This window comes from Pipistrellus kuhlii, unplaced genomic scaffold, assembly GCF_014108245.1.
Source record: "Pipistrellus kuhlii isolate mPipKuh1 unplaced genomic scaffold, mPipKuh1.p scaffold_m20_p_2, whole genome shotgun sequence".
NCBI classification, from domain to species: Eukaryota; Metazoa; Chordata; class Mammalia; order Chiroptera; family Vespertilionidae; genus Pipistrellus; species Pipistrellus kuhlii.
This window is the reverse complement of record NW_023425515.1, coordinates 36,625,367-36,651,681: the sequence shown is the minus strand read 5'-3', so window position 1 is coordinate 36,651,681 and position 26,315 is coordinate 36,625,367. Positions and strand designations below refer to the sequence as shown.

At 43.0% G+C, this 26,315-nt stretch overlaps 1 protein-coding gene across 2 annotated transcripts in view; it reads left to right on the top strand.

Annotated features, from left to right (window-relative positions):
- Positions 1 to 10,037: 10,037 nt before the first annotated feature.
- The window catches only part of PARL (presenilin associated rhomboid like), a 28,398-nt gene continuing 12,120 nt past the window's right edge, over positions 10,038 to 26,315 (top strand). The window contains exons 1-4 of one of the 2 annotated variants that reach the window (XM_036443689.2): positions 10,038 to 10,210; positions 19,127 to 19,322; positions 19,798 to 19,938; positions 22,209 to 22,257. In XM_036443689.2, the coding sequence (XP_036299582.1) occupies positions 10,086 to 10,210; positions 19,127 to 19,322; positions 19,798 to 19,938; positions 22,209 to 22,257 (511 nt within the window). In that variant the 5' untranslated portion in view covers positions 10,038 to 10,085. The remainder of the gene's footprint in view (positions 10,211 to 19,126; positions 19,323 to 19,797; positions 19,939 to 22,208; positions 22,258 to 26,315) is intronic. The other variant, XM_036443688.2, reaches the window with a different exon arrangement.

Here is a 26,315-nt window from a genome sequence, read left to right as displayed (position 1 = left end):
GGAGAGAACCCAGAGAGGACCAGCCTGCGGAGTTTCCATGAGGCTCCCTGGCCCCTGGGCAACTCTCACCAGCACGTGGGGTGCTCACTAAGCTCACTGCAGCCCAGTGTCAGGGCTGGGTGCTGGGCCAGCCGAGGCCCCTGGGCTACACCAGCTCCTCGGAGGAGGGCACCGTCATCTTGCCTAACCTGGCCTCTGTGCTCTATGATCCTGAGAATTGGGAGACACCCCAACAGTTCATCCCAGTCACTTCCTGGACAAGGGTGGAAGCTCCGTGGTCAGTGAGGCCTGTCTGCCATCCTCTGCTGGTACTGGGCACAACACTGCGTCCTGGTGGTGAGTAGGGGGTATGGTAGGACAGGGACAGCTGCCACCTTCTGACATTTCCCTCTGCTTCTGGGGCATGGGGTGTGCCCAGGGGACCAGCTGGCTAGGATGGAGCTCTTCCTGATGTTTGCCACCCTTCTTAGGACCTCTCAGCTCCACTGCCAGATGGGGGCCAGGAGCTCAGACGGAGTACAACTCCGGGGGCACCCTCAGCCCCAGCCCCAGAGGATCTGTGCAGTACTGTCTGTTTCCCATCCCGGGCCCACGGGAGAGCGCTTATAGCTTACTGACGGGTGGGAGACCTATCCTCCTAAGTCTTTCCTTGGTGTCTCTTGGCTCCTGCAGAGCTGGAGGTGATAAAGAACAGGAGCTTCTAGCTCAGCTGCTCATGAGTTCCCCTAACACAAGCTCTTCAGAGTGTCACTAGAGGGTAGAGTTAATAAGGATTCTACAAAGGTAGCTCAGTTTCGGAAGTTCAGTGAGGTTAGGTTAGTTATGCTTTGGCCTGGAAGGATGTTACAAGGTCAGTGAAGATTTGACATTGAATCATGACACGAGGTTAATTTGTCAAGCCTCATAAGGTGTCAGCTAAGTAGGTTCAGTGGGAATGGCATTTGAGCAAAAACTGTAAATATAACCGTGTGTCCAAATACAATCAATGGGGATCCCTGATAAGCCCCAAACTGGGCAGCTCATTTTCTGCCCTCTCCTGCCCTCTGCTGACCAGAGGGAAGTCGTGCAGATCCCTGCAGATCTAGGATAAAAAAAACATCTCTATTCTCCCTATCAGGTAAAGCCGGCAGCCATGCAACTGCTTCCATCCAGCCCGTTCTCCACCAAGGACTCTACTTCCTCCCAAGGATTGCCAAGTTTTGAAACATTGTGTGTCCAGACACGTGTGTCCAGACACATCTTGTTTATTTAAAAAGAATAAATTGTATTAAGGAAACACAAATAAGATACCACCTGGCCTGGTAACTCAGTTGGTTGAGCAGTGGTCGGTAAACTGCGGCTTGCGAGCCACATGTGGCTCTTTGGCCCCTTGAGTGTGGCTCTTCCACAAACTACCTCGTGTGGGCACGCACTGTTGAAACTGGTCCATGTGCAGAAGTCAGTTTTCGGCTCTCAGAAGAAATTTCAATCGTTTACTGTTGATATTTGGCTCTGTTGACTAATGAGTTTGCTGACCACTGGGCTAGAGCATCCTCCTGATGCCCCACAGTTGCGGGTTCGATCCCCTGTCAGGGCACATACAGGAATCACCCAATGAATGCGTAAATAAGTGGAATAACAAATCAATGTTTATCTCTCTCCCTTCTCTATCAAACCAATCAATAAAAAAAAGATGCCAATACACACCTATTATAGTTGCTAAGAACAAAACCCTGACAACCCCCAAGGTACTGGAACTCCCATACACTGCTGGTGAGAATGCAAAATGGTACAACCAGAGATCTTCTTTGGCTATTCTGCCTGCTGCTGGGGTCCTTCCCACAGTTACCGGTTGGAGGGGGCGGGCAGCGTGCAGGTGCTGGCTGGGCAAGAAGCCTGAGAGAGACTTGGCTCTGCCCCATATGGGTGAAAGGCCGAGTGCCCACTCCGAGTCCACATGGCAGCACTGCTTAGGGCTGTGGTCGGCAAACTCATTAGTCAACAGAGCCAAATATCGACAGTACAACGATTGAAATCTCTTTTAAGAGCCAAATTTTTCAAACTTAAACTTCTTCTAAAGACCCTTCTTCAAAATAGACCTGCCCAGGCCCTGGTATTTTGTGGAAGAGCCACACTCAAGGGGCTAAAGAGCCTCATATGGCTCACGAGCCGCAGTTTGCCCACCGCGGTCCTTGGACATGTATTTCTCTTCTCTTGACACTCTGCCCTGTATCTCTAGCATTTCTCCAGCACTGTCAAGCACATGCTCACTGCCTCTCTTTCATTGACATCTCAGGATTCCACTCCAGGTTCTGCTATCATCCTAGTAACCCCAAGTTAATGTAACAGCCCACTCAACATCCGGGACTCTCACTTTCTGAGCTTCCTCATCTTTAGCAATTTCCAGCTTCATTCCTCTTCAGCCATCAGCCTACGGCCACCCCACATTCTTGTCAGCACCTACAGAAGCTCTCACTCTGAAATGAAAATTCCAGTGTGGACAAAAAAAGGGGCTCTATAGAAAATAACCTCACAGAGTGATTTGATCATAAACTCCTAACTGGATAGATCATGGTGGCAGCATACCTCAGGCATATAATCTTTTTTTTTTTAATTCTTTATTGATTATGGTATCACATAATTGTCCTCATCCCCCCATTCCCATTCCAGAACCCTCCCCGCGTAGGCTCCCCTTCTCTCCCTCCCTCCCCCCGCCCCGTTGTCCATGATCACTGTTTAGGCTTATACACATGCACACAAGTTTTTTGGTTGATCTCTCCCCCTTTCCCCCACCCTCCCCTGCCTTCCCTCTGAGGTTTGACAGTCTGATCGATGCATCTCTGTCTTCTCTGTCTCCAGGTCTGTTTCTGTTCATCAATTTATGTTGCTCATTATTTCCCCTAGATGCATTAGATAATGTGATACAAGTAATTCCCTTATAAAACCGAAACTGAGACAAGCCATATGGTTATGCTGAGAGGCAAATGAATCAGTCTGTAGTGAGTTCCTTTCTGGGCCACCAGTTCTTTTGAATCCCCATTTCAATGTCAAACAGTTCCTTATGTGTACACATCAGCTATGATATTTCAGATCTGGTTGGTGGACCAATGGTGGTGATGCAGGTCCGACCCTCTCTGGTTTGGTCCTGGGCATCCTTCAGGGACGCCCAGCTGCTGACTGCTAGTATGGCAAGGCGTTGTCAGCGTCTTCCATCTCTGGACTGTTTCTCTCCTATTTTCATGGCTGGAGCACTTCTGTCAATTCCTCTCTGTTGCAGGAATCCACATGGTCTCGGAGTTTTTTTCTGAAAATACACAAACATATTCTCCCACCAAAAATTAATAAAGGGATAGTTTCTATAAATTTGACTTGGGATCCCTTTTCTTTTTTTCTTTTTTTGCCCGAATGATTTTCCTCTGGCTTGTTTTGACATCCTGTATGTTTTCATGGGTATCTTGAGCTGCAGAATGGTCTGTCTTTGGAGGTGGAGATCCCAGTGTCCGCGGGTCTGCAGCTGGAGTAGCAGGATAATGGCTGGGGAGGGTGCTGGGTCGCAGGGCCTGCCTTGTTTGAAGTGTTGATGGGTTTCTAAGAAAGGCTGTTCTCCACTCAAGATGACGTGGGCTCCGTGCTGGAGTCCTGCTGTCCAGGGAGTGCCCGTAGCGGTGGTAGTCTCTCCTTGTCAAGCTCCTACTGCTCCTGCATGATTTAACTTTCCCTCCCTCACTCACATGCACCCCACGCCAGTCCACACACACTCCTTTCATACCCTCACCCACTTCCTCTCTCTCAGCTCCGTCCTGCCAGATGCCATCTTTTCATGAATCTCCAATAATTCTTTAGTAAAATGTTTGTCTTTGCCTTAAGCAAACCCTGTTCATTGTTCTTGTGCATCTTGGTTAATACACGTTTGAAATGCCAGAGTAATCATCTTTTTAAGACCCCCTTGGAGGCATAACCACTCTCCAGGAGCATGTTTGCTTGTTAACTATCCTGTAATTCAATTCCAGCCTTGCTTTCTTCTACCTTCACATAATCTTCCTTAACTACAAACCCATAAAAGAAATTGTAAAACTGTCATTCTCTGGAGCAGTTTTTAATCTTGCTTCCCGGCAGTTGTCATCAGTGTAGCTCATGGAAACCCATAAAAGTTACCTACAGCTTTGGAGTTTACTGTGTCGACAAATGTCCACTTAAGAGCTGTGAGTGCTCTGACATTTTACCCTACTTGAAAGCTAACATGTTAGCCTGACAGTTTTATGGATGCTGGTACAAAACGAGAATTTTGAGTCAGAGGTGAAGGACAAATTATTGCTCAGAGCAATAGCATTGGCTATTGGAGTGTCAGCATCTCTGTGTTGGGTCCCTGAGTTCCAATTCCCATGGGGCAACTCCAAGAGGGCTGAAGGCCACCTGCACACTCGGGAGTGGGTTGCATTATAGGAGAGGAATGCCGAGTTCAGGGAACCGAAATCTTTTATAACAGGCAGCAAGTGTGCCTTTGCTCTGTAGGACAACAGTATTTTTTTCTTCCAAAGTGTTATGGACATGCCGAAACCGGTTTGGCTCAGTGAATAGAGCGTCGGCAGCGGGCTGAAAGGTCCCGGGTTCGATTCTGGTCAAGGGCATGTACCTTGGTTGCAGGCACATCCCCAGCAGGGGTGTGCAAGAGGCAGCTGATTGATGATTCTCTCTCATGGATGTTTCTGACTCTCTATTCCCCTCGCTTCCTCTCTGCAAAAAATCAATAAAATATATATTTTTAAAAAAGAACTTTAAAAAACAACAACAACATGCCGAGACCGGTTTGGCTCAATGGATAGAGCGTCGGCTTGGGGACTGAAAGGTCCCGGGTTCGATTCTGGTCAAGGGCATGTACCTTGTTTGCGGGCATATCCCCAGTAGGGGGTGTGCAAGAGGCGGCTGATCGATGACTCTCTCTCATCGATGTTTCTAACTCTATCTCTCTCCCTTCCTCTCTGTACAAAATCAATAAAATATATTTTAAAAAAAACAACAACAACAACAACAAAAAACAAAGTGCTATGGACTTGCCCTAGCTGGTTTGGCTCAGTGGACAGAGCGTCAGCCTGCGGAGTGAAGGGTCCCGGATTCAATTCCCACTCAGGGCACATGCCCAGGTTTTGGGCTTGATCCCTGGTAGGAGGCAGCTGATCCATGATTCTCTCTCAACATTAATGTTTTTGTCTCTCTCTCTCTCTCTCCCTTTCTCTCTGAAATCAATAAAAATATATATATATTTTTTAAAAGGGGAACATCATTCAATCCATAACACTTTGTTTTATTTTTTATAAATATATATTTTATTGATTTTGTACAGAGAGGAAGGGAGAGAGCTAGAGAGCTATTGTAGAAACATCGATGAGAGAGAGACATCGATCAGCTGCCTCCAGCACACCCTCTACTGGAGATGTGCCCGCAACCAAGGTACCTGCCCTTGACTGGAATTGAACTTGGGACCCTTCAGTCTACATGCCGACGCTCTATCCTCTGAGCTAAACTGGTTTTGGCTAATATATATTTTTTTAATTTTGGAGAATAAGGGAGAGGAAAGAGAGATAGAAACATCAATGATGAGAGAGAATCATGAATTGGCTGCCTCCTGCACACCCCACTCAGGGGATTGAGCCTGCAACCCAGGCATGTGCCCTGTCTCAGAATCAAACTGAGACCTCCAGGTTCTTAGGTTGACGCTCACCACTGAGCCATGCCAACCGGGCATGTCCCACTTAATTTTAAAATTTATATGTTGAAGCCCTAGTCCTCAATGTGATGGTATTTGGAGATGGGCCTTTGGAAGATAATCAGGTGTAGATGAGACCATGAGGGTGGGGCCCTCGGGGTGGGATTAGCGCTCCTGGAAGGAGAGAGCTCGCTGTCTCTCTTTGCCAAGTGAGGACACAGCCAGGCGCTCACAGCAGAACTTGACCATGCTGGCACCTTGACCTCAGGCTTCCACCCTCCGGAACTGTGAGAAATAAATGTCTGTAATGGAAGCCACTGGCCTATGGTATCTTCCTATGGAAGCCCAAGTAGACTAAGACAGAAGGCTATACCAGGGGTCCTCTAACTTTTTAAAGTGGGGGCCAGATCACGGTCCCTCAGAGAGCTGGAGGGCCGGACTATACGAACTACTAATTCCTACTGTAACACCTCGGCTGCGCTCACTGCCCAAAAAACCTGGCGGGCCGGATCAGACTCCTCTGCGGGCCGCATGTGTCCCGCGGGCCGTAGTTTGAAGACGCCTGCAACACACCTGCCCCTTTGCTCTGGAGAAAAGCATCTGTATCTTCCAAGATGGTTTGCTTGCTTACCACTTACTATTAAAATGGGAGATTCCCCAAGTTCAGTTGAGGTTCAAATCTACCTCATGTTCAGCATTCATCTGGCCCGTGGCATTGCTGCTGTGGGACTTAGAGAACAAGGGGAAACCATGGAAACATAATGCTCATACTGCTTGTTGAGCTGTGGGCAATAAGCTTATATCTCGGGCTCAAGAATCTTCTGGATTCCCTCAGCACCCAAACTTATTAGTTTGCAAAGAGAATCAAATCCAAATCCCAGACTTGATACCTATGACAACAGCAAAGTGAATTTATTTTAGTTTCTCCACGTCATGCCCTGGAAGACATCACAAATGCTCCTCTTTATATCTAGAATATTTTGGCCTTTCACTTCTCATGGTGACCTACCTCAGTTTCTCTGGGGAGTCTTCTCTCCTGGTTCCCATTCCCCGTCTCTCCGCTGTGTTATTTTCCCTCCTCTAACTCCCACAGAGCCGTCTTCTCTGATTGTAGCACTTCCCCCCAGTGTCTTGCAATTGCCTGTTTATTTACTTGGTCCCTTTTCTCCCAATAGAGTAGGATCTCTGTGAAGCCAGAGACAGTGTTTTCTAAAATACATTCCAGCCGAGACCGGTTTGGCTCAATGGAGCGTCGACTTGGGGACTGAAAGATCCCAGGTTTGATTCCGGTTAAGGGCATGTACCTTGGTTGCGGGCATATCCCCAGTGGGGGGTGTGCAAGAGGCAGCTGATCGATGACTCTCTCATTGATTTTCTAACTCTCTCTCTCTCTCTCTCTCTCCCTTTCGCTCTGTACAAAATCAGTAAAATATATTTTTTAAATAAATAAATAAATAAATAAATAAATAAATAAATAAAATACATTCCAGAATTGGTACATTGCCTGCCATATTGTAGGGATGCTTAATAGGTACTTATGGAATGAATACAGTGCTATTTTACTAATATGTACAGAGCTGTATTAAAGCACAAATAAAGGCCATCTAAATTAGAGTGAAGGTCTAGGAAGGGTCTTAAGGGAAACCAGAATATGTCACCACAACATATGCCTCTTTGACATAAAAGTTATTTTGGGCTAAAGGCAATTAAGAAGCAGTACATGGAGAAAATGTTTCCACTCTTCTGCCTAAAGACAAGAAATAAATGTCTCCTTTCCTGGAGACAGACCTTATTATTATTTTTTTTTTTTAAACCTCACCTGAGGATATTTTCCCATTGATTTTTAGAGTAGTTGAGACAGGAAAAGACGGTAATATCAATGTGAGAGAAACACACCAATTGGTTGCCTCCTGCACGTGCCCCAGCCAGGGCCCAGGTCTAGGGCCCAGGTTGGGGAGGAACCTGCAACTGAGGTACGTGCCCTTAACCGGAATCAAACAGTGGAGACCACAGTCCAGAAAGGACGCACCTGGAAAACTGCTGACTAGTCTATTGAGATCTTCCCCTGAGACCTTCCCTAAACTCCCACCCTGAAGGCCCTGAGGATGGAGGACCCAGTGCGCTCTCTCTCCTGGGAGCTCACCTATGCTTTCCCTTTCCCCTCCCTGCCCCTGGCACCTCACCATTAGCTTCCTCACTCCCAAACTCCTTTGGTCCATAGGCCAGCACTCTATCCACTGAGCCAAACCGCCTAGGGCAAGACAGGCTCTTAGGAGCCAAGAGATCAGAGACCTGGCACCAGGTTAATATGCAAGCAAACCTTGTTAAACTAAGTCTTATCCACCAACTTAAGGAAGATAAGGACTTCCTAGCCCTAGGTGGACTTCTGTTAGCCCAAACCCCACTGTCTTGCCAGTTACTCACAAGTTATTGTTTCTTTTGTTGTAGGCAGCTGGAAGGCACCCGATGTCTGACCAGTGGGGTCAGACCAAACCTGTCGGTACTTGGGTTCTGGCCAGGAAAGAATTCAGAGCCAAGACCCAAACTGAAAGAGAGCATTTATTTGGTGAGTCACAGAGGGAGAAAAATTCCTAGAAGAAATGGGCTTAGAAAACAAGTTATGGAGGCAAAGGAAGGACCTTTGGAGTTTGGGAGTGAGGAAGCTAATGGTGAGGTGCCAGGGGCAGGGAGGGGAAAGGGAAAGCACAGGTGAGCTCCCAGGAGAGAGAGAGCGCACTCAGGGTCCTTCCTCAGGGCCTTCAGGGTGGGAGTTTAGGGAAGGTCTCAGGGGAAGATCTCAATAGACTAGTCAGCAGTTTTCCAGGTGAGTCCTTTCTGGGTTGTGGTCTCCACTGATTGGTTGTCTGGCACCAGGGCAGGGGGCATTATTCACTGCAGCTAACTCTGAGGTCAGCTATGTCTGGTTTTGTTGCTTATCTGGGCCTGGAGCTGAAATACAATACATACAACTGAGCAGAGATGTTATCTCTAGGGAGGAAAGGTCAGGGAATCCAAACCACTGAGACCAGCTATACGCTAGGGGAGGAAAAGTCACCAAACACATGGCTGTCTGTTGCTAGGCACCTGGGGCTTTCCACCCTGGTGACCTCCTGTAATTGGCCCATTGTCCTTGATCTGCTCATGTCTGTCTAACCGCCTACCACACTTTGTCTAAAAGATATAAAAGCTTTCTTTTCTTTTCATTGCATTTCATTTCGTTTCATTTCATAAAGACTCCCATGTACACTAAAAATTCAATAAGATTTGTGTGCTTTTCTTCTGTTACTATGTCATTGTCAGCTGATTTTCAGACCCTGCTAGGGACCCTAAGTATCAAGGAAAACTTTTCCATCCCGTATAGTCTCTCCTGGAAGAGGTGATGATTGGGGTTGGTCTGAAGGACAAGTTGGTTAGGTGGGTTGAGAAGGGAGAGACAGGAAAAGGGTCTCAGACAGTGACAATGTTATGTGAATTTGGAAGACGTATGTGCCTTTTAGAAAGAGCAAATGAGTCAGTATGGCTGCAGCTGAGATCGGAGAGGGTGACCCAGTGGCAGGAAATAAAGCTGACTGACGGAGTAGCAAGAACTGAATCCTGCGGTTTGAATTTTTACCTAGAATCCATATTTTCAATTCAGGCTTAGACTTTTTAGTAAATATATGAGACACACATTATTTAGTAGTAGTAATATATGCATGTGTAATATATTAATTGTTATCCACATATATTATTATAAATAGGCATATATGTATATAATATACAAATAAGTGTGCATTCAAATATACTACAGATGTACATATATATTTATCAATGTCTCATATATGTATATTGTGGGATTACTAGTAATATTTTATTTATTTTCTTTGTACATTTTATATTTCCAATTCTTTTCTATTTAAATTCATTACTCAGAAAAAGTTACAGTTTTAACTACAAATACTAAGTTCAGTTGTCACCATAAAAAAAAAAGATATGAGACACATTCCCTTACGTATGTCATAACATGAAATGGTGAGAATGCAGGGGGCGGAAAATCGTAATTTAAGAAAACTTAACTCCTCTTTGAACCTCTGAGCCACTGCAAATAGTAATAATACCAACCTCAAGAATTTGGGGAGGATTAAAACAATCAATTAGGGCAAGTGCCCGGCACATGGCATTCCTCAGCAAATGCTAGTTTTCTCTCCTCTTTTTCCTCCGGGCTTCATCCTGCAAAGGCGGTGCAGGGTGAGAGCGGCCAGCGGCGGGTCTCTGGTTCCTCGGGCCTGTCCCGCCTCCGCCCAGCCGCGCGGGGGCGCTCTCGGCTGTCCGGCGGCGCTCTATGGTTCTTCCCCTCCGCCCCGGAAGTGGTTCCGGGCAGGGGTTGGTAAGGTCGGGCCATGGTGGGGCAGAGGTTGGGAAGATGGCGTGGCGAGGCTGGGCGCAGAGAGGCTGGTGCTGCGGTGAGGCGTGGGCTGCGCCGGGGGCCGCCCGCAGCTGCTCGGAGCTCCCCGCGGCGCTGGCCCGGCCGCGGCTGCTCGGACGCAGGTAAAGGCCGCCGCTCGGCGCCTCCCTCCGGGCCGGTAGCTCCGGCCGCGCATCCTCGGGGGCCGAGGCCGTGCCGTCCCTCTGGCTGCTCCGGCGCATCCCTCCCTCCGTCCCGCTCCCTTGGTCTCTCCATCTCCTCCTCTCGCCTCCGCCCAGTTCTCGCTTCTCGCCGACACCCGGCCCCGCATCCGCGTCCGCGAGCCGTGCCGCCCCTTTCCCGCCGGGAGGGCGGGAGGGCGGGAGGGGAAGTAATCTCAGGGCTGCGGGCGCCACGGCCTCATAATCCCGCGAGGAAGACATTGGACACCACCCCGTCTCCCCTTGTTCCCCCCCCCCTTTTTTTTTTTTTTAGATTTTGGTCCTTCTAATCGTCAAGCATTTTTTTTAAAGTATAGTTGACATATATAATATTTTCAAGTGTCCAAGAGTCTTCAATATGTCTAGTAACCATACAAAGTTATTAAGATACTAGAGGCCTGGTGCATGAATTCTGCATGGTGGGGTCCCTAGGCCTGGCTGGCAAGCAGAGCCTGTTGGGGCTGTCTCACCCAGTCCTGATCAGGGCTGGGCCAGCTGCCAGTCCGGGCCTGCCGACTGCCAGCCCCGGCTTGCTGGAAGGGGCCTGTGGGACACAGGGAGGGGCCTACCATGGGGAGGTAGCCTGGCTGTGGGAGCCCACTGACCACCAGGAGGCAGCTCCTGTGTTAAGCGTCTGCCCCCTGGTAGTCAGTGTGTGACATAGCAACTGGTTGTTTTGTCCCAGTTGTTTGGTCGTAATGGTTGCTTAGGCTTTATATATATATAGATTGATTATGTTCTGTGTCCTGTATTGTGTTTGTCCTTGGAATTTGTTTTGTAATTGGAAGTCTGTGCCTCTTATACCTCTTCACCTTTTTCACTCATTTGTGGACTTTTTTTTTTTAAACCTCACTCAAGGATATGTTTTTATTGATTTGAGAGAGAAACATTGGTCAATTGCCTTCTGTATGTGCTCCCATGACCTTTTGGTGCAGGGGACAGTGTTCTCCTTTTTTAAGTGAAGCAGTTACATAGCTGGCAGGATGGTAGTACGGAGACAGTATTTTCCTTCGTCTTTTTAAAGCCATTGTTCTACAGATTACTTTATATATTGTAGCATCTAGAGAAGTAAGGGAAGATGGAATCGGGAGAGCATCATTTTGCCTCTTGCATAGTCTTATAAGAGGCTTTTCTGTTGAAGAACTGAGATAGTGGAATACTTGGGATTCCAGATGATTGGGAAGGAAAACTACTGGAGTCTTCCCAAGTAGAAGCTATGTAAAGAGTATGGTTTATCAGTATTTGCTGCTTTTGCGTTAGAATAATTTAGTTCTAAGTTGAGAATATAGAAATCACTTGACTATCCAAAATTTGTATTTGACTCTAGAAGTTGTTTCTGTTCTTTATAGTTTCAACTTTCCCAGTTTCTGACTTGGTTAGGTTGATGCCTTGGAATCCACCTGATAGATGGAGGCAAAAAACATGAAGTGTTTATCAACACTGGGGACCAGCTAGTGGTAACTAATTGGGGCTTCAATATAGTGGAGTCATTGCCTAATCTTAAGGATTACCTGGAACGTTCGTCGAGTAGAATGTCACATTTCCTAGGCCCACCCTTGTCCTATCAACTCAAAAGGAGGGACGAGAAGAAGAGTAGAAACACCTGTACTTCTAATAAGTACTCCACGTGAATCGGAGCAGGGATTGGTGAAAATCTCACATATGTTGTACCTTCATGATGCATTTAACATGGAGCATGAGGCACTAATCTTAAACTCCTCGTAAGTTTGATGGGGGAGGAAAATGAATATGGCTGTTAGAAAGCAACAGGTGTATTAAGTGTTAAAGCTATACAGTTCGGGAGGAAAAAAGAAAAAAATTATTAATGAGTGTTCAGTGAAAATTGAAGGCCATTTGAGAAAAGCAAATGAAGAAATGATATTGAAGATTAGTATCTAATATTTTTTTTGCCATTTCTATGCAGAGTTTGAATATTACATGTATTTGGTTGTATAGAAAAATGTGCATTATAGGAAAATATAGGTAAAGTTGAAATAGAGTATATGCCTACTTGCCTCGAAATAAGCATTTAAAGTTAATAGGGAGGATGGATTACCACATATAATGTATTAGGTCCGCTGTGACTTCCTGTGCTCCTGAAATTAGTACTATGCAGAAGAATGAAATCAGGAATACAGTTAAAAAGCAGAATTCTGGACCCATTTTTCATAATTCTGATGTAAAAAGTCTGATGTGTGGCTGAGAATTTGCATTTTTTACAAGCGCTGCAGGTGGTGATACAAGAATTGTGCAAACTACAGTGGGTTCAAGGCAGCCCACCAGCCAAGAATAGTTTTTACAAAACAAGATGCAACAGAGATTTAAGTTGTTCACAACAAAGACTGAACTATTTGCCATTTGGCCCTTTACAGAAAAAGGAGAAAAATCTCAGATGCTTCAGAAGCTTTACCATTATCTAACTTCTGTCAGCACTTCTGAAAAATGGTTAAGGCTAGAAAGAAGTTGCATTATTTGTCAGTTATTTAAAGAGAAAAAAATGATTGTAGCAGTTACCCCTTAAATTTTTAGATTGGGATATCAGTCCTAAGATATATAATATAACACTACTGACCCTCTTCTCTCTCTCTCTCTCTCTCTCTCTCTCTCTCTCTCTCTCTCTTTTAATATATTTTATTGATTTTTTACAGAGAGGAAGGGAGAGTGATAGAAATTTAGAAACATCGATCAGCTGCCTCCTGCACACCCCCCACTGGAATCAACCTGGAACCTTTTAGTCCGCAGGCCTGTCCACTGAGCCAAACCGGTTTCAGCCCTCTTCTCTTTATGTTGTGTTGTTTCACTTGTTTTCAGAACTTATTTCAGGCAAGTCATTTACTGTCGTTTATTTTTCCGTCTTATATGGCCACATGAATGGGTAGAGCTAAAGAACCCAAGCCTGTAAATATCTCAGACATTCTTAATTAGAGAAAATTATGCTTTTTCTGGTTGGTTTTATATTTTAAGATATTTAAAACAAAAACTCGCCAAAACCGGTTTGGCTCAGTGGATAGAGCATCGGCCTGTGGACTGAAAGGTCCCAGGTTCGATTCCTGTCAAGGGCATGTACCTGGGTTGTGGGCACATCCCCAGTAGGGGGTGTGCAAGAGGCAGCTGATCGATGATTCTCTCTCATTGATGTTTCTAACTCTCCATCCCTCTCTCTTCCTCTCTGTAAAAAATCAATAAAAAATATATTAAAGCATAGACACACACACACAAAAAAAAACCTCCATAAGGACAGAGAATGTACCTTGCCATGAAACATGGGATGAAATACCACACCTAAAAGCATCCATGTACCAACAGAAACCCAATTGTAACCACCTAAGCAAGGGTAATTTATTGGTTTATGCAATTAACAAGTCCAGAGGCGAGACCCAATGTTTCAGATTGTCAACAGGATTCCATTTTTCTGCATGGCTTGGCTGTTAACTGAATTTGGCTTTATTTTCTCAGCATGCTATCTCCTTGTAAAATGGCTGCCAGCAACTCTTGGGGCTATATATTTCTGGGTTCAAATCCAGCAGAATAAGTTTACTTCTGCCATTCCAGTCAATGATGGACTGTGTACACCAGTAAGATTTTAATAGAGTTGAAAATTCCTATCACTTAGTGTAGGTTGGCTTAAGCCAGTCAGGAGCTACATGAGCCTCCTCACCCCCAATGGCTGGAAATTCCAAGTATTGTTAGGGAGGGAACGAGGGCACGGATGCTGGCAGGCAGCCCAAAATGCTGCTACTGTCAGTCCTAGAGAAATTTTTGTATTGAAATTCTTTGTTTTGTTATAAATTCTAATTTTTGTTAATTCTAGTCCGATAGTAATAACCTGCAGATAACCATTCTAATTTAAGTAGAAAGACTGTTGGAAGTGTGGGGAGTCAGGCTCTGGTTCCTTGCTATTCTAAATGCTTCACAAACCAGCAGTTGAGGCATCTAGGACAGGCTTGGTAAACTTATTTTGCAAAAGGCTATATGAAAATAGTGACACTCACATGGTCAACTGTCATATATTCTTTTACTTTTCTTAACTCTTTTAAAATGTAACAATCATTCTTAGTTGGTGGGCCTAATCCACCCTTGAGGCCATAGTTTGTCAACCCATAATTTAGGAGCTGCTTTAGAAATTCTATAGCAGCCCTACAGAATTAGAACCTGACTTTCACAAGATCCTCAGGTGATTTGTATGTACACTAAATTAGTTTTCCCATATCTGCGGTGGATCGAAACCCTTGCTGCACATGAGAATCCCCTGGGAGCTCTTAAAAAATATTGATGCCCCAGTCCTATCCCTGGAGAGACTATTTAATTGGTAAGAAGTGGAGCTCTGGTGTATTAAAAGGATGGTATGACTCAGAGCTGTTACAATTTTGGTTCCAGACCACTGAAATAAAGCGGCTCGTAAAAAAGGACGTTGAAGGAGAAACCAAGATGGCGGCATAGGTATATGCCTAACTGCAGCCTCGCACAACAATTTCAGAAAATACAAAATGGACTTTATCCAGAACTACAGGAAAGTTGACTGACTGGAAATTCTAAAACTAGAAGGAAAGAAAAAAATTGGAAGGAAAATCAGAGGATCTTTAAAAGCCTAAAGTACGGAGACACAGTGCACACATGGGGAGAGGACAGAGCCGGAGAGGAGGGGGAGGCTGAGTTGCCTGGTTGGCGTTCCCTAGCGGGAAGGAGATAAAAGCTCTGGACTGTGCTGAACCCCAGTTCCGACTGCACTGAACCCCAGTTCTGGGTGAAACCCTGGGGATCCAGGCTCATACAGAGGGAATCTAGGCTGTAAGGCAGAAACTCAGGGGAGTGGCGAAAGGCAGAGTCCCTGAGGCATGCACATTGCACGCAGAGGATGGACTGTTGACTGTGCCGCTGGATTGCCCTAGCGGGAAGGAGACAAAAGCTCTGGACTGCACTGAACCCCACTTCCAACCCCACTTCCAACTGCACTGAACCCCAGTTCCGGGCTCATTGGGGGAGAGACTATACTGTCTGGTAGTGGGCGAAACTCGAGGGCACCTTTCTCTCAGAGGTGCTTGCAGCGAATACCGAAGGACACTGAGGAACACTGAGACTCAGGAACCTCATATGGGGCAGGGCTAATGGAAATCCAAGGCTGTACACTCCATCCTGAAACTCAGCCCCCTCCAAGCTGATCACAGAGGCTTTTGCAATTTTCCAAGTCTAGTCGAATAAGGCTGTCTCCTGGCATAGACACAGCTGATCCTCACAGCCAATTGGCTTGGAGGACAACAATCAAGACTTAACTACAACAAGGCTGTACACACAGTCCACAGAGGGGAGCACCAAGAGTGTCCACCTCAGGTAACTGGGAGGCTGACCCACTGAACCATATAGGACACCTTAGCGCACAAAGCCACCCTTCCAACTCAGGGAAGCAGCGAAAATGCTGAGACTAGAAAACGGATCACAAACGGAAGAAATGGAGGACAACAAGTGACTGGATATAGAGTTCAAAACCATGCTTACAAGGTTTTTCAAATTTCCTAGAAAAAGCTGATAAAATAAATGAGACTTATGAGGATATGAAAAGGGATCAACTAGAAATAAAAAGGGATCAACTAGAAATAAAGAATACATTGAAATAAAAAAATATTATACAGAGTCCTAAAAACAGAATGGAAGATCGTAAGAATCAAGCCAAAGATTTGGAACATGAAGAGCCAGAAGACGCTCCTCTGCAGAAGCAAGAAGAGAAGAGAATCCAGAAAGTTGAAGATAATGTAGGAAACCTCTGGGACAACTTCAAGCGAACCAACATCAGAATTATGGGGGTCCCAGAAGAAGAGAGAGAGAGCAAGATACCAAAAACATTGAAAGAAATAGTGACAGAAAACTTCCCCCACCTGGTGAAAGAATTAGACTTACAAATCCAGGATGCGCACAGAACTCCAAACAAAAGGAATCCAAAGAGGACTACACCAAGACACATCATATTTAAAATTCCAAGAGCAGCCGAAGCCGGTTTGGCTCAGTGGTAGAGCGTCGGTCTGCGGACTGAAAGGTCCCAGGATCAGTTCCGGTAAAGGGCATGTACCTTGGTTGCAGGCACATCCCCAGTAGGGGGTGTGCAAGAGGCAGCTGGTCGATGTTTCTCATCGACGTTTCTAACTCTCTATCTCCTGTTCTCTCTGTTAAAAATCAATAAAATATATATTTAAAAAATAATAATAAAATTCCAAGAGCAAAAGACAAAGAGAGAATAATAAAAGCAGCAAGAGAAAAGCAGGTAGTTACCTACAAAGGAGCACCCATACGATTGTCAGCTGATTTCTTGACAGAAACCATGCAGGCCAGACGGGAATGGCAAGAAATATTCAAGGTGATGAACAGCAAGAACCTACAGCCCAAAATAATCTACCCAGCAAAGCTATCACTCAGAATCGAAGGCCAGATAAAGAGCTTCACTAATAAAAAAAAAAAAATTTTTTTTAAAAGCTAAAGGAGTTCACCACCACCAAACCAGAATTATATGAATTGTTGAAGGAGGTTCTTTAGGAAGAGGAAGAAAATAAAGATAAAAATTATGAACAACAAATACGACAAATACGTAACTATCAACAAGTGAATCTAAAAACCAAGGGAATTTTAAAAAATGTGATGAGCAATATTAACTGGTGAATATAATATTGTAGAATCAGAGGTATGGAAGGGGAGCAAACTGACGATTCTCGGGGAAAAGGGGAGTGGGAGGTGCGGGAAGAGCCTGAACATAAAGTGCCCCTATGGATGAGCTCAATGAGGGGTGGGGAAAGGACAGAGGGTGGGGTGGGAACCTGGTGGAGGGGAGCAATGGAGGGGATAAAAATGAGGAACATTTGTAATAATATGAACAATAAAGATTTATTTTTAAAAAAACGGAGTTGTAAAAAAAAAAAGCTAGTTGTAATAATTTCGCTGGTCTTGCCTTAAATTGATAAACACACTATCTGAAGTGCAGTAAAGTGAAATACAATTAAAATGAGGTATGCTTGTATTTTTAAAAGCTTACCAGGCAATTCTAATGTGTAGTATAAGGAAGAAAAGGGAGTTTTGCCTCTACCAATTCTAGGTTCATTGGCTGTGATCCTGTAAATTAAACTGACAAAAGACAGATTACAAGAGAAAAATAAGTTGTCTGAGTAAAAACTGTAATTCCCATATATAGACTCTTAATATATGTATTATGCAGCTGAACTTGGTGGGGCCGCCTTGTATAACATTGTCTACCTGGAAGAAGTTAGAGTTTTACAAAAGAAACAAAATGCTTCACAAATTTATGTGGGCTGAGTTTGAAGGAGTCCACCTGTAGATGGATTCCGCCTGAGAGTGTATAAAGGAACAGCTGGAGCCTTTAAGCATGTGTCATTAGGAGGAGAAGAGAGAAAGCCATCAGGAAAGGGAAATTGAAGAGCAGGGAGTGCAGTCTTACAGCAGCAAGGGCTGGCAAGTGTCATCAGTAGTGTCAGGTTTGTTTTGGTTTGGTTTTACCCCTCAACCGAGATTTTTTTCCCATTGATTTTTTTTGAGAGAGTAGGAGACAGGGAAAAAGAAATACAGATTTGGGAGAAACACGCCAATTGGGTGCCTCCTGCAGGAGCCTGCAGCAGGGCCCAGGCTGATGCTCTCCCCGTTATGGCTGGGTGTGTCAGATGTTTTGGGAGGTTAGGCTAAAGAGACTCAAACAACAAGACCCTTTGTAGCCCTGGCTGGTTTGGCTCAGGGATAGAGCAGTGGCCTATGGACTGAAGGGTTCTGGGTTCGATTCTGGTCAGGGGCACATGCCCAGGTTGTGGGCTCGGTACATGGTAGGGTGCATGCAGGAGGCAGCCGATCAATGGTTTTCTCTCATCATTGATGTTTCTATCTCTCCCTCTCTCTTCTCTGAAAGCAATAAAAATATTGATTTTTTTTTTTAAATTATTATTTCTTTTGCCCTAGCTGTTTTCCTCTATGGATAGAGTGTTGGCCTGTGGACTGAAGGGTCCCGGGTTCAATTCTGGTCTAGGTTTCATGTTCAGGTTGTGGGTCTGAACCCCAGTATGGGGTGTGTAGGAGGCAGCTGATAAAGGAATTGCTCTTATCATTGGTGTTTCTTCTTACTCCCTCTCTAAAAATATGTCTGATTTTTAGAAAGAGAGAAAAACATCCATGTAAGAGCAGAACATTGATTGGCTGCTTCCTGCACGCCCCTCTGCTGGGTTTGGAGCCCACCTTTCACTTCATGGGACGATGCCCAACCAACTAGCCAGAGCAGCCAGGACTCCAGCTTTTTAAAAATTTATTTTTGCTCCATTTCCCTATATTTTTACTTTCTCTTTTTTAAACATTTATTTTAAATCACATTTGACATGCAATAAGTATTGTTTTCAGGTATATAACATGTTGATAGACATTTATATACCTTTCAAAGTAATCACCACAATAAGTCAACCATCTGTCACCATATGTAGTTATTGACTATATTTCCTATGTTGTACATTACATTTCTGACTAGTTTTATAATTGGCTATTTGTACATCCTCTTCATATTTTTTTTTCCATTTCCCTATTCCCCTAGAGTTATTCCGCTTTTTACAGGACTGCGAACTCTGTGTGGAGGATGGATAAAAATTATTTTGTTGATTGATACAGAGTAACAGCCCAAACAAGTTCCCTCCACAGTTCAATGATTTGACTTTAAATCCCACCTGGGAGTAGGGGTTTTGGCTTCTTTTGGGCTATTGAGTGTGAATAAATTGAGGTGGTGATGATGCAGGCCAAGTGGGGAGGTCATAGAGGTTTTGATGTTTGGAAGATGCAGTTCTGATTCTAATCTGTTATTTTCCTCTATAGGTTTAATTTTTTCATTCAGCAAAAATGTGGATTCCGAAAAGCACCCAGGAAAGTTGAACCTCGAAAATCAGACACAGGAACAAGTGGTGAAGCGTACAAGAGAAGTGCTTTGATTCCTCCTGTAGAAGAAACAGTCTTTTACCCTTCTCCCCATCCTATAAGGACTCTTGTAAAGCCTTTTTTTTTTACTGTTGGGGTAAGAACTCATGTTATTAGGAGTTACGTTCTTTGCTGCAGGTGCAGTGTTAAAGTACCATTTGTCCTATTTGGGTTCCCTTAAAGACAAGTGGAGGGGAGGGGTCAAAAGGATCTGGGTATCTTCGGGTCATACATAATTACGAGAGAGCATGGATTTAATAATTGCTGTTAGACTCTGGTTCATTTATGTAATCCCAGAAAAGAAACTTATGGGCCTCTTATTTGAAATAACATTTCAAGTGATATTAAGTTAATGTTTTTAATTTTCTTAAAAAATTGCTAGCTGTTCATAGGCCTGAGGGTACCATGAAGTTAAAACATGGGAAACAAGTGTTATCTTCACCTAATAGGTTTCACTGTGTCAGGTGTTCCTTCTATTGGTTTGTATAAAGCCATGAAAATGAAGTATTGTTCCTGGAACTGTGTATAGATTTATTTCTCTTCTAAGTTTATTTTGTAATATATTTTTTTAGTTTACAGGCTTTGCATTTGGATCAGCTGCTATTTGGCAATATGAATCACTGAAATCTAGGGTCCAGAGTTATTTTGATGGTATAAAAGCTGATTGGTTGGATAGCATAAGACCACAGAAAGAAGGAGACTTCAGAAAGGAGGTAAACATAAACATGGCTTTTATTCTATTGGTCACAATTCTTGAAGTCTGGTTATTTATGAAGTGTTTTTAGTTAATGACAATTTTGAATCAGTAGATGTGAAATCAGTACACTTAATATTCTTTGGAGTCAAGTATTTATTGATAGTTTGTATATCTGGCAGTGTTGTACTTGACAGTGTTCCTGGCGGTTTGTCCCTTTACCCATGTGTATCAAGAACCACTAGTGAGCCCTAGCTGGCTTGGCTCAGTGGATAGAGCACCAACCTGCGATGAAGGATCCCAGGTTTGATTCTGGTCCAGGGCACATGCCCAGGTTGTGGGTTTGATCCCCATAAGAGGCATGCAGGAAACAGCCAATCAATGATTCTCTCTCATCATTGATGTTTCTATCTCTCTCTCTCCCTCTTCCTTCCTCTCTGAAATCAATAAAAATATAAATAATTTTAAAATCCTTACTCTAAAAAAAAGAAGAAAAAAAAGAATCACAAGGGCTAGTTGTTAATGTTTTGAGGGCCTCTCCCAGGCCTACTAAAGTTTAAGGGCCAGTTTTATTTGCATAACCTTCCTGGACTTTTTTTTATTCTATATTCCATATTAGAGTTACAGAGTATTATTCAAAATATTTATGCATTGGGGTAGAGATACTTTGTAGATTTAGAAAACTTCTCAGTGACATGTTTATATGCCTCTGGTAAATATCCATTGTTGAGATGATGCAAGAAGGTACAAATACATAGCTTTTAGAGCTTTCATTATTTCCTATGCAAGTTGATGGCCCTCTTTCCTCTTAATTGATTTTTAAAAAAGTATTGCCTTTTAGATAAGACATATGTCTTATTTCACTTGACAGTATTATTGAGCACTGAGGCCAGAAGCTATTATGTGAATCCAGGTCCATGAGGATTTTAAGCACCTTCATTATTTTAAGACACATTGCCCTTCCAATTTGGAGAGAGGGTCAATGTCCTCTTCAATTTTGTCCTTCCTAGGAACTTAATCCTGGCCAGCAAGAGTCTGAGAGGGCAGCCTTGGGTTCTTTTTTCCAAAGAAAGATTTCTCAAAGTAGGGAGAAGGATTCATTTCACTTTGCTTGCCTATAGACACATACAAGAAGCATGAGTCCGACCTGTTTCAGAGAGGCTTTATGTCAGCAGAACAATGGGTAGGATATATATAGGTGAAAACTGCAATACAGCAGTGATTTTTAAAAATATATATATTTTTTTATTGATTTCAGAGAGGAAGGGAGAAAGAAACATCAGTGATAGAGAATCATTTATCAGCTGCCTCTTCCATGCCCCACACGGGATCAAGCCCAAAACCTGGGCATATGCCTTATCTGGGAATCGAACCATGACCTGGTTCATAAATAGATAATCAATCATTGAACCATATCAGTTGGGCAGTAGCAGTGGTTTTTATCCAGTACAATATGTTTTATAAATAGTAAAACTAACTTATTCCATAATCCCAGGTCCTTTAGAAAGTTACAGGTTTCCAACACGTCTGCATAGATTTTTGTTGTTTTTTTTAAATATATTTTTACTGATTTCAGAGAGGAAGGGAGGGGGGAGATAGAAACATCAATGATGAGAAAATTCATCCTGCACGCCCTCTACTGGCATGTATCCTGACCAGGAATTGAACCCTAACCGCCTGGTTCATGGGTCGATGCTCAGCCACTGAGCTACACTAGCCAGGCAGCTTTGTTTTCATCTAGTCTCCTTCCTTTCCCTTCCCTCCCCAGCACTGATCACTATAAAGCATAAAAATGTCATTGGGTGTCCCCGAAAGATTAGGATTCTCTGTTTCTCTTTTTCTAAACCTCAGTACGATTATTTTACCTAAAAAAGGGTAATTTTATCAATAGTAGAGAATATTCTCAGAATTTTAAAACTAGATTGGACCTTGGTGAATAATCACTGATACTTATTTATATCTGATAATGTGGTAATTGCTTTACTTTGTTGCTATTTCTCAGAATAATGCTATTACGGTACATATCCGTTACTATCTCTATTTTATAGTCAGGACACTGAAGTTTAGAAGTAATCTACTAATAGACCACACAGCTAATCAGCAGCTCTGGGCAGAGGATATAGACCGTCGCTTATAAAGCACTTGTGCTTTCCTCTCTACCACGTGTATTATGTTTGTTGTTCACCAGTGATTTTCATATGCACAAAGCATTTTTTTTCCCTAGCTTTTCATTTGCCTACCCTGAAAGGATTCAACATATGGTGATGTGCAGTTTTTCTTCTGTTTTAGATTAACAAGTGGTGGAATAACCTAAGTGATGGCCAGCGGACTGTGACAGGTTTGTGTTAGCTTACACGTTTTAGCCATTCAAGGAAAGAGAAATCAAACCAAAAGGTACAGTATGTCACAGTCAATGGCTTTCGTACCATGCTCACCAATGGTTTAGAAGACATAGGGAGTCCTGTACCTTTAGGTTAACATCACAGTGTAAAGAATAGTCCGGCAAAAAGGTATACATGATGCTCTGGGTCAGTTATTTTTAATTTTCATGTGTCTTTGTTGTAGAATCCCAGCTTGTGAAATAGGCTATGAATAATTATTACTTCCGCTATTAAAGAAACAAAGGGGGACATTGATTAAGTACTTTTATGCAGAATGCTTTATACACTTCCTCTCTCTACCTCACAAGGTTGCTGACAGGCTAGTTATTTCCCTTTTTACAGATAAGGAAACTGGCTTTCAGAGAAGGAACTTTTCGACACTGCTAGTAAGTAGTAGAACTGAGTTTCAAAACCTGGGTCTGTCTGATTCTAAAAGCGATTTTCTCTTTACTGTGCCATGCTATTTACAAAATCCTCTTTAAATGTAAGCATGCCATGCATGTTGTCATGATAATTTTTATTCTTTGTAAATTTTTATAGAAAGACAATTCCGACTCTTCAGGATAATGCTTGTTATTTGAGACTTGTTATATGAACTTAGTTATTTGAGAAATTTGGGGAAATGGATTTGAAAGTCCTTTTTTAAATTTTTTTTCATTAATTTTTAGAGAGAGGGATAGGAAGAGAGAGAGAAAAACATCCATTTGTTGTTCCACTTATGCATTCGTTGATTGATTCTTGATGTGCCCTGACTGGGGCTTGAACCTGCAAACTTGGTGCATTGGGTCAATGCTCTAACCAATTGAGCTACTTGGCCAGGGCCACATTTGAAAGTACTTGAAGAATTGTGCACATAGGAAAACAATAACTTCCTAGGGAAATAGCAAAATATTGCTTTTTTCTCAAATATGATTAGACCAAATGATTCTCTTAAATATTCTGTACCTAAGTGGAGAAAAGGTGTTTAACTTTTTGTTTTTCTGTGTCCTCATTGGTACCTGATCTAGTCTTCAAGCTTATGGTTCAGACATTACTTCCTATAGGAAGTGCATATATTTTTCTGAACTCGTTGCACCTTTTAATAACTTATAACAGAACCTGCCTTACATAATTTACATGTAACATCCTCAAGGACATCAATGAGATTTTTCATTTGGTTATAGCACCTAGCACTTTACTTGCACAAAGACACTCAGTTAAAATCTGTTGAGTGAATGAATGTTGAGTGGGATCTTGAGTTAAAGGGTTGAGATTTTCAAAGATATAGTGTCATAAAGTAGTCAGTGAGGTCTTAATAAAAATGACTTCAAGATAACTAACAGCACATCTTTTTCTAATGGAATTAATGGATTTTGGGGGTTTTTTTTGTGTGTGTGTGTGGGTGGGTATGCTTGTTTTCTGAAAGTATCCAAAATTAACTCCCTTAGGATAGCAAAGTTTTGATTTCTTTGATATTTTCAAAGTATCTTAAAATTAATTGATACCTTGTATTCTTTGAAGATGATTAAGATTTTATGCCATTTAATTTTGAGGAAACCTGGGATCAGAATTTAAAAACTTTCTCATGTCAATAAATAATTTATTCAAAGCAGTCAGTATATAATTAAAAATGCGAGTTCTTTTGCTGAGCCTGCTTTTTCTTTAGTCAAATCAGTTCTTTGGCATGAAGAACATAGCAGTAGAGAGACAAATGTTGAGTGTAAAGTGCTTCGAATCTTTCTAATGATCTTGAACCCTTTTTGTCAGATAATCTAAGTGGCTTTTAAAGGCTGAGAAAAGGTTCAGTGTGGCCTCAGCCTTCTCTTGTGCGAAGTAATTGTTCTGGTTGTAGTGACTGTAATTTCACAACATTTGTTAGTGAAGCTTAATAATAAATTAACTACATACTAAGATTCTCATGGCTTACAAACTAGTGCTTTAGCTACGTCTTGTCTCTTTTCAGGGGTACCAGTTCTAACCTTGCTTAGCTCTTCTGATTGCTTTCCTTATTCTGATCCGAAGGGTGGTGAGCTCAGCCCTGGTTTTGATTGAGGATGGACTTATGGGGTGACAGATTCACTGTGCCGCTCTCTTTCCTTGGATGTGTAGATGTTCTCTGAGTGTTACACAGAATAGGAAGAGATTGTGGCTTTGTTGAATCTCTTGTTTGCCACAAATGTTCGTTTCACCTGAGGCAGCCTCAAATTTAAAACATTTGCCTGTAGTTGTATTTGACAAACACCTTCTTGGAAAAGGGGTTTTGTACTTGAGTTCCCAGGCAGGTCACATATCGACAGTTGCCTTGCAAATGAGTGGGGACTTAACTATTACCAGATAGGTCAGATGGTAACAACTGTTTAGGAATGAGGCTTTGAAAGAGTTGTAGGTCCACTCTGTTACGTCTGTTGGTTGCCAGGCTGCACTAGAAAAGTGGATTGTTTTCCAGGATAACTTATAGCTAGAAAGTGGGGGATGGGACTAGGCAAGTTACAATGCTTCAAGCTCATTGTTCTTAGCAGGATTCTGCCATTTTTCTTAAATACTGGGCTATTGCAAGTCCTCGGCTAGTTTGCAGAGTTCTGAAAAAGTAGATTCTGAAAATTTTTGCCAATTCTTATGAAGGAGAGATTTCTTTGCAGGTCCTTCATTATTCTCTCTGATGTAATCCAGTACTTCACTTTTTAAAAATATATATATTTATAAATTTCAGAGAAGAAGGGAGAGGCAGGTAGAGATAGAAACATCAGTGATGAGAGAGAATCATTGATTGGCAGCCTCCTGCACATCCCCTACTGGGAATTGAGCCCACAACTTGGGCGCGTGCCCTTGACCAGAATTGAACCTGGGACCCTTCAGTCTGCAGGCCAATGCTCTATCGATTGAGCCAAACCAGTAGGGCCAGCCCATCACTTTTGGTAAAGGTAGGCACTGAGGCAGCAGAAACCTTCCCAAATCAATAGCTCTTAGCTTATCCATGAAGTTACTGAGTCAAGTGGAGGTAGGTAACACTCCTTCTAAGTGGAGATATAAGCAGAAAACTTGAGCAATTCCTGTCTTTTGATTGGAGTTTTTAAACCATTTACATTTAATGTGATTATTGATAGGTACTCATTTATTGACATTTTATTCTTTTAACTATGTTCTTATATTCTTTCTTATTCTGGAAGAAATTGTACTTTGAGCATTTGCATACTAGGTGCATGTACTATCTTATTTAAGCTTCACTACAACCTTTATGAGGTGTAGGAATATTATCCTCATTTTATAAATGAGGAAACTGAAGTGAAGTGGGTAAAAGGCTACAGGCCACAAAGCTATTAAGTGACATACGTAGGACTCAGACCTGTAAAGGCCATTTCCTTTCTACATATTTTCATTTATTGCAGCAGTCACCAGGCGATGATCCACGGACCACCTGTAGTCTGTGAGGTGCGAAAGGTTGGTGACGGCTGATTTATTGGGCTGTCACTGTGTGACTGCTGTATTTAATCATCCTTTTTCATTTAGTCATCATTCAGTTCTTTATTAACCCCATTTTACAAAAGAGGGAACTGAGGCTGAGCAGTTAGACCTCTTGCCCAGGTTAGTGTAATTAGCGCAGAGTCGGTTCTACTGGATTCCTTCACCCATACCTTTTTGCTGCTTCATAGGCCAAGGATTACCACACATCTTTTTCTGTTCGCCTGCTGCTGGGGACAGCCTATGCTGTTTCCCTGGTGAGGAGACCTTTGTCTTGTGTCCGAAGTGTTAGAGTGACCAAGGTCAGAAGAAATCCTCTTGGCTACCCACGTCTCTACTAGAAAGAGCTCTGGATTAGAAATTCTGGTTTGGCCAGTAAATTTGGCTCTCTGAAAGCTTGTACTTCTTAGAGCCACAGTTTTCTCAGCTATAATTGGCCTTCAAAATGGGATATGCAAGGGAGAAAATACCTGCTACTTTTCTTATTTCTTTTTAATTTGTTAGTGTGTGTATAATGAATAATGGTGGCTTATATACATGATTTGGGTATATTTGTTCAGTAGTTTACTAGTGGGAT